At 44.9% G+C, this 16,311-nt stretch overlaps 2 protein-coding genes across 2 annotated transcripts; both read left to right on the plus strand.

The window, feature by feature from the left end:
• Positions 1-9,905: 9,905 nt before the first annotated feature.
• Positions 9,906-10,907, plus strand: PHALS_09854 (d-isomer specific 2-hydroxyacid; the record flags this gene model as incomplete). The annotated part of the gene is made up of 2 exons (XM_024725183.1): positions 9,906-10,299; positions 10,369-10,907. The coding sequence occupies 2 exons, from the start codon at positions 9,906-9,908 to the stop codon at positions 10,905-10,907; spliced, it is 933 nt and encodes a 310-aa protein (XP_024575985.1).
• A 1,234-nt stretch (positions 10,908-12,141) lies between these two features.
• Positions 12,142-14,729, plus strand: PHALS_09855 (Uncharacterized conserved protein; the record flags this gene model as incomplete). The annotated part of the gene is made up of 11 exons (XM_024725184.1): positions 12,142-12,341; positions 12,411-12,474; positions 12,544-12,593; positions 12,672-12,869; positions 12,944-12,975; positions 13,050-13,110; positions 13,163-13,559; positions 13,631-14,224; positions 14,296-14,380; positions 14,500-14,621; positions 14,700-14,729. 11 exons carry the CDS (start codon positions 12,142-12,144, stop codon positions 14,727-14,729), a joined length of 1,833 nt encoding a protein of 610 aa, XP_024575986.1.
• Positions 14,730-16,311: the final 1,582 nt, after the last annotated feature.

Genomic DNA, 16,311 nt, shown 5'->3' on the forward strand with positions numbered 1-16,311 from the left:
TGTGGATCGTGTCTTTCGACAACATAGACACCCATAGTCAATTGTCTCTGACAGAGACCCACACCTTACTGGGATAATTTGGACGACGATCTTCAAAATGCTGGACATCAAGCTGGTTATGTCAACAGCGGGCCATCCGCAGACCGATGGTCAAACTGAGCGCGTGAATCGCGTCGTTGAGGACGTCCTTCGCAACGTCTATGCTGAAACTTCGAGGAGCTGGAGCGCCATGCTGCCTCTAGTAGAGTTTGCTCTGGACAATGCAGTGCATTTGCCCATCAGCTAGACGCCGTTCTGTGTGAGCGGGCTTGTTCATCCTCGCGTCCCGCTGACGCCGCCATTCTATGGCTCAGGGCTTGTTAGGAAAGAAATAGCCTAGCGGCTAGCTGATGTTGGCCCTCTTACATGACCTCCTGTTTTTCAGACTGGATGACTTACGACACGTTCGCGATGCGATAGCTGAAACCCACGACATGTAGAAAGAATATCCAGACAAAAGAAGCGGAAAAAACTGTGAGGTCGAATATCTTGTTTTATTATATGCTATAAATCTTCCCACGCATGCAATTTCCGTTGTCTTTAAGACGAAGATCCGTTTATGGTTTATCATACGTTTAAAGGTCGTGACAAGCAGGGCCTCGTGTATACGCTAACCTTCCGAAATGATGTGCACCCACCCGGTGTTTTCTGTGGGCTTGCTTAAACCGTGCATGGGATCCAGCGCAAGTGCTGAGCACGGAGTGCAACGATATCCATCTCCAACGGCGCTAAGCGCTCTACCCTTGCATGAAGCGATGCATTCGTCTGCTCAACGCCTAGAAGCCGCTCCGACAGAGCGCGATAGCCCTCAACATGAGGCAGCCGGTTCACAGCGTGCTTCAAGCTCTCTATATCTTCTGCGCAGCTGTATACGACCCCAGCAAGATGCTCAGCGGAGTCCCAATCGCGACGAACCTTGTCCTCAAGGGCTCGAAGAGCCTCGCGAGTCACCGGACAGCGATCGACCCAGTCGTCATCATCCGCCGCTGACTCTTCTAAGAATGGTGGTGTCCACTATCACGTGGAATGTCTAGTGGGTCGACGTCGACGCCAGGGTCAAACCCACTATCTTGTGAAATGGCGGGTATACTCTGACTTCGAGAACTTCTGGGAGCTTGAAGTGCCACTTCGGCACTACTGCCAAGACGTCGTGAACGTTTATGATCAGAAAGATCATATGTTCTCCATCGTCGTACGACTCGCGCTTCTCAACAATAGCCAGTGAAGCCGATGGGCGATGAGCTGAGCTCAAGCTATGGACCTGATCTACTACTGTCGCAATAGCAATCGTGTGAGAGACAACAGAGCTCGCGGGGGCGTGATGAATCAACCCATACGTCGCAGTGCGACAATACGAAGAAAGTCGGCGACGCGCCTTGAGTTGAGAAAGCTTGAACCGAAGATGGCATAGACAAGCGCGTCCACCTCCTTGGGGCTCCTTGCTGTAAGCTGTACAGCGATAAAAGTTTCCGGTTCCGCTGCACCCATCGCTCAAATGGATCTTCGTCTTCTGCAGCGGCTTCGCCAGTGGCGATCACCGCAGATATCGTTCGAGGGTGCAGGGGCGCTACCTCTTTGAGCGAAGTCGAGTGCGGTGCGTATCCACCGATAATTCTTGAGGAGCCAAGAAGAGAGCTCTAGAAGCTTTTTGTTAGTCAAACTCAGCTTGTGTAGTGGCCGGGGACCCGATCACGGTGACGCCCAGCGATCGGTGATCGCGTTTTTCACTTCTGTAGCGGGATCCGCCGAGCGAAAGCAGGGCCTAGAAACGACCGTGTATGCGCACGCATGGGAGCCGCTCTATGGACAGCATCCAGCTGCAGCTTCTGTGTTTCGTCGAGGTTAGTAATGACACCATCTCGGAAGTCGAGAGTTCAGTAAAAAGACACGGTGTCGGCAAGGTTCGAGCAGGGCTCACGTCGTGCCGCTGGGACACCTTGCTGTTTTCTTCTTCCCATGGTGGGATAGGAGTGTCCGACTCGTAGTCGGCCTCCTCCAATTCCTCGACGAGATAATCCATCGCCTGTGGCGTGCAGGTGGGTGGTTGGATGTAGACATCGAGTCTGTGTTCTTGGTTGTGTGACCCTGTCGCTTACAATGCGCTGCGTGGTACACGGTTACCGAGAGCTTGGGTTGCGCTACCCTTAAAGCCGCGAACGTGCTGTCCGAAGTTGTATCGCGTGCAGGAGATGAAGGAGGGCTCTGTTCACGAGCGTTCTCAAAACCAGCGAGGCTGCGTGTCTTTAGTGTCCTCGACAGAGGGCTCATTAAGCAGAGAATCCGTGGAGAAGGTCCTGCTGATGTTGTGGTGTCTTAGACACGCGAGCCACGTTCGAGGCGACAGTGGAATATGATATGTGGGTGCTCACAATCTTGATGGGGGAGAGTGAAACGGGTTTCACGTGCCTTGGTATGAAGGAGTGGATACGTTGCAGCAACAAGTCAGTACGTGGCTGGAATACCAGTAACTATACATTCAATCAGTCTTACTATATAGATAGAAATACTTATAATTAGATAAGATTGGCTTTGCCGCAAATTAAACCGAGAGTTACAGTTTACGTTATAAATAGTTAGCCTTGTATTAAGGTGTAATTACTCTTCAAGTAAGTGGATTGCGATCTGCTACACTCGTACTGGTTCTAAGTATAGAACGAAGATCATCGACCATAACCAAGCTTCCTCTAAGGCAAAGAGCTACGGCAACCCCGCTACACAAATGATCGGTATATAGCACAAGGATTTCATGATTGCGCAGAAGCCGAAAGACTACTCTGCTTATCTGAGACCATTATCTATAGCAGGGTCACAGACCTCCATCTCCCGTACACCGACCAATTCTTGCAGATTCACTAGGAACCATAACTCATTTTTTTCAGTTGCAAGTTTACCTCTAATGTATTAAATCAATCTTCTCCCCTCCAAGTCGGGACTATCCTTCTGAGTCCACGTCTGAAATCGCTTCATCGTCGCACAAGCGTGTGTATTGTGTTAGATAAAGTACTTGTAGATTGTGCAATCTTGCATGTATCTGTCGATTGACGACAAGTGCTCCCAAGTGCAATGGAGTTGATGTGACACCTCACAACGAGAAATCCTTTGACTCGTAGAGTACGCTATAGTTGATGCACAGAAAACAATTTAAGCGCCTTTTTTAAGTCGCAGAATTATATTTGCCATAGATATCAAGTATTTGAAATAAAGTTGGAATACAGTCATCTCTCGGATGACTCATAAATGTGATAAAAATCGTATGAGTTAGTCGAGGTTATTAGCTTTCGGCGAATTTTTTCGAAGAGATGAATTGCATTGCAACGTACATTTACAACAAATATGACATCAGCGCGTTTAACAGATACGCAGAGGCTCGAGGTCTGCAATTAAAAGGCTGAAAATTAATGTATAAGTCAAAGTGCGCTTGGGATATGGGCTACTCAAACGTTTGACGTTGGAATCACTCAATCTGCTATTAGCAGCATCCACAAAAATTTTGCAAGCTCGAGGCCATGACGGATATTAAGCTTTCGGCCAACCGGTCCCGCGTTGCACATTTCTCGCAGCTCGATGAAGCCTTGGTAACATGTTACCAAGGCTTCATAGGTGCTTTAATGGTAGACAAGACATGTAGTTATCACTGGAGATCTCATCAGACCCAAAGCAAACGTCTTTGCTGAGCGACTTGGCTTGCGCGAGGATGCAAGTACATATTCCAATGGGTAGCTGCAACGCTTCAAGAGAGCGAAAAGGTGCTGTGCATCAGAATCCATCATGAGAGATAAGGCAGCAATCGATACTGCTCTTCCTGTGCTTTTAGCAGTCATTGCTCGTTATGAGCTGAAGAAAGTATTTAAAATGGATGAACCGGTTAAATGTTAGCGAATTTTCATGGAGTTCTTGAATTGATGTCTTCGTAGTTTTTTTACCATTCCATAGTTCCAGAAAAGACCATTGCACAACAGCAGATTGAGGAGAAAAATAAGTTTGTTTGCACATAATTATGGTCTTTAAAATGAATAGAAAGCCATACTGACCATACTATCATTCTACCTTCTACATCATAGAACCGCATCACTATTGCATTTGCCGCCAACGCAGATGTGTCAGAGAAGCTGATCTTGCAATCAAACTGTTCAGCAGATATTAGGGGGCAAGGGCGGCTATGAGCAACGGCCGTCACTGATATTTCCTGCCCAAACTGATAAACAAAGCTGTAATTGGATCCATAGGAATTACCGCCGTTTGACTAAAGAAATTGACTGGAGGACATAGTCTCCAAGGTTTACCTGTCGAGACAGGAAGCGTTGAGCTGTGGTTTGTAGGGCTGGGACCTAGCATACCGAGAATGACTCATTCGTGTCACATTGATATGAATGTGAATGATACTGTCGAGTCTGCAGCCTGAAGTTGTGCCCGCCGTCCCAAGAATCGAAGCCTCGCGGTTTTGTAGGGATAATTATAGATATCTACAAATGATAGTAGAAGTATATTTAAAGTTTTGTTTTCAGCTTAGATATAAGATCCTATAGCGTTCTTGATGTGAGATCTAAGTGTAGATCGCTGCACGATGGCAAGATCACAGAGTGGTAGTGATTGTGAAACCCGTACTTTCCATGAGGAATCGACTTTCAAGCGGTTAAAGCTGACGCAATTGCTAGATAGGAATCAAATTCAGATAGCGTTCGGAATGGAAACCATGTCTCACCCGTCTTGAGACTCAACAAGTCGCTTTGAGCAGAGTGGATGTCCACCTAGAGCGTCACTTCTTGCTTAATTTTGCATATTACAATATGCTTCACGGAGGTCGATATGACAGCCGATCCATCACTTCAAATTGTTCATTACACTCCGATCTGTCTTCTTCAAGCAGCTGTTTCAGCTACCGACCAAGATTCTTGTTCATCGCGAGGTCTCACGCCACCGACTTGTTGGGGGAAATGAGCTGCGTCTGGACGAACTTGTCGCTATTTCTAGAGAAGACCAATGGTGCCAAGTCGTAACCGAAAACGGAGGCTGGGCAATCTTGATGAAGTAAAACTCATATTCCCACGTACTTTACGACTGAGGGTAACTCTGGCTATTCACCAGGTGCCGGTTACAGCTCTATTTTATCCATCGGCACACACTAAATATTCGGACCACCCTTTCTCATCGCGAAGTACCGGCGAACACAAATTATCCCGCAGCTGCCTCTCGTAAGCTGGCGGCATGTTAAATCTTTTCGAGTATTATGGCGTGTGTCTAAGGTTGAGATGAGCCAGATCTCTAACTCGCTCTTTGAGTTTGCCGTCGAAATGCCTAGTATAAGTCGTTTGAACTGCATCGCTGCTCGAAAGAAAAAAGGCGCTCGTTTAATGGGGTGGTAGAGACGTCGCTCCTTCTGCAACAGAGCTCTTTAAGACCGGCTGGATCGTAAGAACGGGGTTGTCGTATGGCTACAGTAAGTCCATAGAACAAAGAATGTATGTATGAAACTAGATGTTCGGAACAAACTTAAGTCTTTTATCGATTAGGCCACGAGCGGTTTGATGTAGCAAAGTTACTATTTTGCTTATAAACCGCAGACACTGCTTTTCCAGGTATTTTATAACACCTTCTGCCGCACGGCATGATCGTGTATGCTTTGCCTGCCTCTGGCACCGGCATGCTTCTCTCTTTTTCTGCCATTTCGTCATGCACCTTGCATATGACGCTCAATATCCGCGAGATACAACCGTTTAACTTGCTCAGACGGGTAGCCATACGATATTGGCAATTTGATTTGGAACAAGTGTCATTCCCCAGAAAGACCGAGGCAACTTCGTGGTGGTGGCGATGGTGCGAGGGGCTCACCAAGCCATTTTTGTAATTTATTGTGTAAGCTTCGTAAAGGCTTGTATTGTGTTTGTCAGCTGAAAATTGATGTGTGGGGGCATCTCACTCCAGGACGCGGTCTCTCTGCATATGCTTCGGATGATGTAACTCTAACCACATCCGAGATTGCTTCGGTCGCTGTAGCGACGTCCAAGCTCTCAACCCCTGGATAAAGTCAGCAGTTTTTCGCTTTCCTTGGCGGATAGACAAGAGCTTGGACCCATTCGATTTCTTCGATTAGGCGGTGCGAGATCTCTCGCTGTCTCTTACTCTCAATCATCTCATACTAATAACGCCACTTTTTCGAAGTACCGCACGTTTTTGCACGCGGCTTCCGTACTGAAGACTGCAAGAGGGATGTGCTGCCGCATAGTTTGAAGCATGGTCGAATACTTGTTCATCTTAACTTCATCATCAGACGGAACGACTTTCTCCGCCCCGGTCCCAAAGGCTAGAACCCCAAGTACAGCATAGACGTCTTCTTTTCGATGTTACATCTTAATAAAAACTGAAGTTTTTGTAGTCATGAATATTTACAGTTTTAATTAAAATATTGTAAACTTCACTCAACTGTACCCAACTGTACTGGATCCAGTTATACCAAATGCGTATGGAAAAAGTACACATAATTACAGCATTTACCTTGTTACACCACGTGTCACATTGACGTCTCCTTTACGAAGTCTGATCGTCTCGAAAGTACCAATATTTTGGTCCTCTTGAGCAACCCACAATATCCCAATAGAATAGCAGTAAAGTGATTCTGCTCAGTTACAAATGCACTGGTAACGTACACGATTGTATAAAACGTACTTCGTTACAGAAAGCCAATCATTAATTTTTCTGGAAAATATTATGACACACTGCGAAGTAAACGGCGATTAAGAAGAAACTTAGTTCAGCCTAAGCGATGGGTCAATCAATTCTCATCAGAAATTTCTAAGATCTCATGAAACACAGCCGCGTGAACCTCGTCCTCTGCCGGCTCCGTGCATTGATCAAGATTAAACACACTTCTAAGTTGTACATATTTTAGGTTAAAACGTTCAAAGGAGCGTACGGGTATCTGACGGAGTAGAAGGGTTACCCGCGCCAGACAAATTAGAGCGATGATTTCTCTAACAAAAAGGTTGTTCTAGACGTCGATGGTGCTTATGACTTTAAACGCCATCAGCTGTCATCCATCTGGTTAATCAGCAGGATTGTGTAGAGCAAAACGCATATAAGCAGCGATCAAGACTCGACTTTGTTCCAAAATCGAGACCTGACCAGTAACTGTACACGGGGACACAAGGGTATGAACAGGGTTGCTGTGATCACGAGCAGGATACGAGGGTGAGTAAGATTCTGATTAATGCTAATGTCGCGCTTGTCCTCCGCAAAAGTCAACCATCTGAGGCCGATCTAACCTCGCGAATATTTTATCAATAATAGTTTGTAAGTCCGCGAAATTAGTAAAGCGATGTTTCCTGTTCGATCAATTTAATCCATGTAGTCATCGACTCGATCGCCAATCCGTAGCAATTCTGATTGAGGCACTTATTATTTCAACCGTCGTCAAACCAAAGGCTAGCGGTCACCCTGAGAAATTGTGGTCTTTGGGATCAAAAACCGCCTATGACGCAAATTTTGTGCTTGCACTTTGCTCTTTGAGAAAATGTTATCGGAGCTGAGAGCTGCGTCGCGACGCGGCGAGCTGGATTGGTCATTTCAAGCTATAAATGTAACGCTAAATTGTCCTGGGTGAGTAACTCCTGGTGGGCAAGTGTAGTTTGCTAAGGTCCTTCACAACTAACGGGTTAGAATTTGTCGTAATCAACTAAGACTCTGAACGCTCCTCACTCTGAGGAGTGAGTATGACGTGCGGAACTCAAACAAAATGAGATTGAGCGTTGGAAGGCTATCACAGACGAAAATATCTGTGTAATCTGCTGTGAGGGTATAGACTAAGTGCTAATTGGATCTGGCAGATGTCATCGAAGAAAACTTCTTCTTACCCTAACGAGTCCTGTATGAAGTCGGCCGCTCAATCTGCGTTTTTTAATTGAAAATTTTAATTTGAATTTCCTACACCGGCGGTTGTTCGTTGTTTTTAAACTAGTAGTGTGTATGTGAATTATGATATTTGGCATGGTAAATGCTTAGAGCGTTTGCACTAAACTTGCGCTGAGTCTTTACAAAGCTTTGATGATTGTCATCCCAGAGCTTTTCGGTTGTTGTAAGGGAGGATGTTGCAAGATATGCATCTTGTTATGCTGTAAGTACACATAACAGTGCTGCTTCGTGGGTTATAAGTGGATCTCTTAAGTACTACGGTGGTTATACGATCATGAAGTGCTGTATTAGTTTCTTGCTACGAGCTGAGTTTGATAATACTTAATATGGAAACGCTTCTCGTTAATCACGTTTAGATTTTAGCACGGTGTTAATTAAAGAAGAATATAACAGTCAAAGGTTCAATTTTTCAGAATTTCCGATGACCATTTGCTCTTGCTATCACTTTTTGTCTCGTGAGTCTGGAATGGTGTAAGTGGGGTCAGTGTGTATGGTGCAAATGTCTTGGATGAATGAGCTACGACATTGTATTTATGTTTGGTCTATCGAGGGTATCAAGAGATGCATAGTCATGTCATTCAAACAATATTATAGTCATACCAACAAATTGAAGATGTCAGTCATAGAAAAATAATAAAAGGCAGTCCTTGTCGTGGGGGCGTGTTGGAAGCAGAAATTGACACCTTGCAATACTGGTGGTAACATGTCTAACACTCGTTGACGTGGACAGAAATATATCACAAAGGATACATTTCGATTCAACCTTGGTCGACAGATCAGCGATTACTCATGTCATGTCGTGTGTCGGAGGCGCCGCGATTTGAGCACGGGGTTACTTGATACTCGATAGCGTGTAAGCGTTAAAACACCGAGACACTATAAATAAGCTTCTGCCTTTAGTTATCCCTGAAGATTTAACAAGATCGATAATGACTATATCGCGAGCTTAGATCGGCTCAATTCAATATAAGGTGTTCACCGCGTTACAGCACAACCCTTCGTCACTTGTGCGTAGGCCTCCAGCTTAGTTTGAGAGCGAAAAACGTAAGGTTGACTCATTACGAGAGCACGTTAAGACTACAGAAGTCATTATTTTCACTTGAGTACGTTCTACCGAAATAGTGCGACGACGTACATGAGTGCTCTTAATGATGGCTGTACTATAGTACAGCGGTCTGTTGACAACGCCAAGGACAATATGAATCAATCTGAAACTTAATAAAAATCAATCTGAACATGGTGAAATTATTGACGAAGGCGCTGCCGGTGCCGAAGGTCCTGAAGCTTTGCGAGCTGCTACGGCTCCAGTGAGCGTTTAAAGTGGTCGAGAGACACTGGGAAGGATTGTTGAAATTCGGGGGGATGATAGTATCCCACGGAGTCAGTACAGATTCTACGTGGCCTTGCGTCGAGGGCACCAGTGAATTGCAAGGACGACAACTGCGTCAGGAAAGTAACGCGAGCAAATGCTACCAAGTACAACGGGGCTGCCGAAACCGCGCACAGAGAACGCGTTGGCTCTTACAGTCTGCATTATATATTGTACCGACGATGGGCTCACCTGGCGTGCTGAAAGGAGAGCCTCTTTAGCAAATAGTACTTTTTGCTCATTAGTGTTTGTATTACGCTACCTTTACAACGGCCCTACTTTACTACCTAATAATAACACACTCAGCAGACAATCGCATCCAATGTCGTCATCGCGAACTGCGACTATTCTGAGCTCATCCTTGACAATAAAAACATCGCATGAGCAGTCCTGCTCATATGCAAATAGCTTGTTGTAATGATAAATTAACGATGCTGGATATGTGCTCTAACCGAATAAAATAACTTGACCGTGTTCGCAAAAACACGCGCCTTGCGACCCTCCCTGAGAGTGTTTTTTATATGTATCCTCAGCTGTCATTCCTAATCTTACCGAATAATTAGCTCGCCTCACTCAAGACCACTACATTCCCATGAAGATTGCGTTTTTCTCCACACACAGTTACGACATCGAATCATTGGACCGCATTGCTAAGGAAGATGGCGTGACTCCCGCTCACGAGATCACTTTTCTGGCTCCACGTCTGGATCAGATGTCCGCTAAGCTCGCCGAGGGCTGCGAAGGCATTTGCATTTTTGTAAATGACATTGCTGATGAGCAAACGCTTCGTGTTCTCTATGCCGGTGGCACTCGTGCTGTGTTTCTGCGCTGTGCTGGTTTTGACATGATCGATCTCAAGGTCGCCAAAGAGCTTGGCATTGCCGTGACACGCGTACCAGCCTATTCACCGTATGCAGTGGCCGAGCATGCGGCTGCTTTGATGATGACTCTTAACCGAAAGATTCACCGTTCATACAATCGTACGCGTGAGCAAAATTTTCGTCTGGCTGGCTTGTTGGGCTTCGATGTTAATGGCAAGACAATTGGCGTTGTAGGCACGGGTAAAATTGGTGCGCTCTTTGCTCGTATCGCAGCTGGCTTTGGTGCCAAGGTACTTGCTTATGATGTAGTACAGAGTCCAGAGGCTCTGAGCTACGGCGTCGAGTATGTAAGCCAAGACGAGATTTGGGCGCGTGCAGACATCATTTCGTTGCACGCTCCTCTCTTCCCAAGCACGAAACACATGATCAATAGTGAAAGTATTGCCAAGATGAAACAAGGTGTGACGATAATCAATACTAGTCGAGGTGGTTTGATTGACACCAAGGCTCTTGTGGAAGGATTGAAGAGCGGCAAGATCCGCGGTGTTGGTCTTGATGTGTTTGAAGGAGAGGGCGAATACTTTTATTCGGACTGTTCAGGTGGGATCATCGCTGATGAGACTCTCGCTCGTCTTTTCACATTTCCGAATGTGATAATTACGGGCCACCAAGCTTTCTTTACAAAAGAGGCTTTGGACAGTATAGGTCACACTACGATGGCCAACATCAAGGCGTATATCGCTAACGAGCCGCTAGTAAATGAGGTCAAATAAGGTCTTTTACTACTACTCACTTTGATGATAGCATTGATATTAATTATATATTTTATATCAAGCATGGCTTCAGCAAGTGCTAATCGTAATGAGACAACTTTTTCTATCGCAACTGCCTCAATGCACCTTGATACAAATTGCACCGGGCTTCGAAAGCGGTGCAAAATGTGAAGATCTACGCTGCTTGACGTACCTCATCTTCTTGATTGTAATTGAAAGACATTTTTATCGAATTTGCAAACTCAATAGCAACGATTCCCTTTACCAAAAGTTTCGTGAAAGGTTTTGGTGCCAAGCTTTGACTCCATGAAAGTTTATAATATGCTAATGTTCTGCAAATTGGCAAAGATGCAACTCTGATACGAGTAATATTGGAGCTGTACAGTTCGAATGCACAAGGTGCACATAGCACGAGTGCAATTGGAATACGTACCACTTCCAAAAATTTGGCACCTTATTCGCCAAGCAATCGGATGCCCTTACGTGCGCTTTTGCTCGACAAAACAGCAGCTCGAATGAATAAAACGCGAGTTTCTTCGGTAAAATATAATTTTTCCTGGTAAATCATTGACCACTTTCATTGGCATATACATTTGGGATGTTGAGGATGAGAGAAATTCACGCAATAATTTACCAAGAAAAATTATATCCACGTTTTGAGTTGTGACGTATAACCGTTTTCCTTTGAATCCGTGGAAGCCGCGCAGCCTATAAAATTGAGTGTGGTTGTCTCCGTCCAACATATTTATCTAGCACCATCAAAAGCAGCAATTCTTTAGCTTCAAGAACCGAGGTCCATTAGAATGTACTTATAATAAGCACTTTATTCTCCAACCACGTGCTTTGCAACAATCGGCCGCTCTCGTGAATATTCATTTCATCTAGCTACTTGTAACGACATCATGTACAGAAGGAGCAAATAACGAACAATAAGCATAAATCAATAAGAAAATTGGGCGCAATATGGGTCAAGCAATCAAGCTTTTTGAAAAGCACCACCACAAATTTTAGTTAATGCGTAAACAAGAAGAATGTCGACTAGCGTCAATTCGTATCCTATTGCGACTGCACTATTCTCACTGCGCTTTGTAGCGTGATAAATGCTTAACTCTCACTAATCCACTACATTTTGACAAGGGAAATATTGTCAGCATTCCGTCTACCAACAGATTTTCGAAGAGCTAATTGCAGGTGGTCCACAACATCGATAAAGCGTTTGAGCAACGTGACAAGAATGAGCTCGCAGCGTGGCAACGTAAAGAAGCGCGCGCCCAAGCATCAGAATGCTTTTGCATTCAAGCACAACCCAAAGTCTAAAAAGACAGAGCGTATTTTGTCAATGCCCATTCTGGGATTGTGCGAAAAATGTCGGAAGCAGATTGAGTGGCGCAAGAAATACCGCAAGTACAAACCGCTATCGCAACCAGGCTCGTGGTGCGTACAATGCTTTCATAAATCACATTTAAGTGATTGCAAAAAAATAATGAACATTTGTGCTTGTAGTATTTACTGCCATCAAAAGACAGTGACATCCGCGTATCATGCTTCTTGCGAAGTTTGTGCCAAGGTAACCTGAGGCGCTCAATTTCAACATTTGCAGCAATACAATGTACTGATGGCGATGATTGTGTGCTAGGAGCGAGATGTATGTGCTAAATGCTGCTCGGCAAAGGAGGTCGTGGCGAGGTTCGTCTCTAGGTTCAATATTTGTGGCTTAGTTGTGCACGAGGTCTGACTCTGCTCTGATGCTGCGACTAAAAACAGTGAGCAAGAGCTGTTGGCAGCGCAGGAATCAAAGCGATGCGAGCTTGAAAACACACTAGAAGGCATGCGCGAACGCGATCGTCGAGCATACGTGCGTAAAATGGATAAGGAAATCGAGTCAATTAGTGATGAAGAAGGCCGTACAGGAGCCGAAGCCAACGATTATGAATCGTACCAGGAGGAGAACGAGGACATGCAGTGAGGGATTTTGGCCAATAAAAATGTTAGAAATTGCTATTTTCATTTGTTTTTCCTTTGGATAAATGACGCAGTCTCAGTCGACACAGGAAGCCTGGGAAACATGGTGGCATACAACCAAGGGCGGCAGCATGCGAACTTACATGTCCATTGTCTTATTCTTTCTTTCTACTGTCTTAGCCAACCCTATCGCTCGATGTCTTTTCTGGATCGTTCGCAAAGCCTGCCCTAAGAAATGGATGTACGTGAAATCACACAACTTGTCAGGCGAAGCTAATAAAATATGCTCGTAGATGGCCGAATGATGCACGGGTCATGATGATGTGGCAAACATCGCTCTTGTGTCGTGTCGGTTTGTTATGGATTACTATTTTAGTCTCGAGGCTGTCACTATTGTTGTACGATTGGCCTGCGTGGATCTTTGGAGTCTGTTTCATCATCTGGCTTGATGCTGGAGGCAATGTTCTACGAGAAGTTATTGCACGTAACGGAGTAGTGGGTTATATGGAGCACGAAAAGGCTGGCCGCATGACGTTACTATACGAAGGCAGTACGTTGGCCAAGATGCTACTTCTTGTGCTGATAATCTACACATACTACGTATCGCCACGGATCGAGGATTCAAACGAGCTACGGCTATTATTCTCTGTTGGTTTTTTTGTATCTATTGCATTGGGTGCTCTACCTTTGGTATGGAGTTGAATATTTTTGAAGCTGGCTGACGATGGTTAATTAAACTTTGTCTTATGTGCTCAATCTAGCTGCGCAATGTCATGGGTGCACACTACATGTTCTTGGCCAACATGTTGCATCTAGATTCAAGAGTCTATTTGCACGGTTCAAAAAAGGGGACAGTTTGCGATGCCCCTCTGGGGTTTATTGTTCTGGCAACTGCGGACAGCACTAAGACATTTATCCCCGCGGGTGGCACAGTGAGCAATACTACTGAAATATTTCATCGGTTTCTATGGCCGCTTCGTTTGGATGTTCATCTGTCAGCCGAGACTCCGGTGAAGCGCGTACGCGAGTTCGTACAAGATATGGATAAGCTACTTTTCTGGGAACCTGTGGTTGTGCTTGCATCGGACGGTAGTGCTTCATTGGACGCGGAAGGAGTGTCGACGTTCTTGGATGTGTCGAGTGAATCCACCAGTGCTCACGGCTTTATAAATTCATCTGAAACGACAACGAAACTGCTGTTTGACGAAAATCAACAGGAACAGGAAAGAATTATCCAGCGCGCACGAGGCAATGAGGGCTATGTTGCGTTGGAGCCTAATCGCCGGTGGGTCGTCCAACTTCGGACTTTTGTGCAAGCTCAACAGAAGATCCACTATCGTCAAACGCGAGCTGCTGTAAGTCGATCGTGTACTTACATATAAACTTGACTGACTTTATTGTTCTACCATTTCTTGGTTATGAGAAGTACATTGAGGCCATCATGAAATTGATGGAAAAACAAGGAAATCATTTTGGGACACGAGCTGTCGTCGTTGAGCGTCACTCCAACCGTGATTGAGAATAGTATTGACGCATTTGTCTTAGCTGGCCACAATATTGAGGCTACTATCATAATGGGGTTTTCTCACGTTCTCTAATCGCATTTGCATTCGATCATCGACAAGTACAGTGCATTGTAAGCAGAACTTGAAGCAGTTCTTCCGGGCTAAGCTTCAAGCACAAATGGTTGAGATTGCTGGTCAAAATGACCGCTCACAGAGACAATCGCCACTTGCCGTCTTTAGAAGTCACGTAAGTCAATAAACACTGACATCTTGTGGGCGCTCACACCACTCATACCTCTGTTGTGTTCTTTTGCGTCGAAAACAGTATTCTAATGAAATAACGTCAAACATCTAGCGCGGCGCAAAAGCTTTCACTATACGGCAAAAACAAGTCCTTAAAGCCAGTGCGTTGTACGATGGGTTTCAATCCATCAACCGTTATACATACATACACAAAACGATGTGATGAAGTATTTTGAAGAGCAAGCAAAAACAACGATCATGCCTGGTCACGTGAGTTAACGTTAATAATACGACGAGTGCATCTAGATCGTTCTCGAGCTTCCACGGCCTTTGATCAGAATTTTTGACGCCGACATCCTAATATTCCAATAGCAGATCCGGACAGCACATTAAGTTTTTTTGATGCAGCAACCCAACAGAATAATCGCGTGAAGAATTTTCGTAATCTGGGGCTTACTGGCAAACAGCGCATCTTAAGTGATCTTGCATTCAACGGGGAAGTTTATCGACATAAGGTCAAATAAAAATGAATTTATATCTACGGAGAATAGTACAGTTAAGAATGTGTAGGCAACGTGTTTGCATTAGATTCAATATCCAAACAGTTACGTGGGGTATTAGCTACATTGTTAAGATGATAGTTGAACGGGCTTGATGGTTTATGTCAGCAACATTTCGCATCTAATCTATTAGTAGCTAAGCAGTGAATATCTCGAATTAAAGCCTTGAGAAACAATTGTCGCCCGACTACCATGGTAATCACATGATATGTCAATTGTTCGAAGGTGTTGAGCCTTCCGATTTCTATAACAAACACGAGAACGGCACTCGCGACTTCTAATCAAATCTCGCTAACACCATGTATTTAATAATCCTATCGTTATCAATAGCAAGGCTGATATTCAAAAGGTGGTTTTGAAAATCCGTTCTATGGAGCTGGCTGACAAACTGATTTACCCCAGCTCTGGATGTAAGCTCAAGCACGTTAAAAAAATTATTTGCCATCGCGACCATTCTTTCCGAGACAGCAAAGCTGACGTTCATGTTCTTTACATCCATAGCATCGATATGCATTAGGATAAGCATCAATGTCCTAACTCTGAATCAGCGCTGAAAAAATTAGTGTAACGGGGTTAAACGTACCCTTTTATGGCAGGGATGGTGTGACCGTACAAAAGGTGTGGATTTTACAAGTCGGTGTTATCACACAATGGTGTGGCTATACCATAACAAGTACCAATAGTTGTGCATTTTGAACAGGTTTTACTATTTAGTTAGGAAAACCTAAGGTTTTGGGTGTGGGCGGCTCTGCCGCTACTAAAACAATTAAATACAGTCTCAATTCTGAATAGAAAAGTTTATTTGTCTTCGTTGAGGTTTTGGGTACTTTGGGATGCAGCAGATTGCGATCCGCTACACACGTGCAGGTTTTAGTAAAGAACACGTAAGGTCGGTGACGTTAGCTTAGCTTTCTCTAAGCGAAAGAGCTGCGGCAGTCTCGCGGAACTGGGTAGCACTCGTAGACAATTTACGCCTGAGCCGTTATGACTGGTCCTCCGTGAGGATGGAACAATACAAAAAGGCATGCAGCACGGTCGTAATAACCTGATATCCCTACTTGGCCTTGAGGGCGTGGAGCACCTCGTTGCGCAAGGTCACGAATCGATAAACGCGCGCCTAGAGGCGTTTTCAAG

This window comes from Plasmopara halstedii, assembly GCF_900000015.1.
Source record: "Plasmopara halstedii genome assembly, contig: Scaffold_430, whole genome shotgun sequence".
Classification (NCBI taxonomy): Eukaryota; Oomycota; class Peronosporomycetes; order Peronosporales; family Peronosporaceae; genus Plasmopara; species Plasmopara halstedii.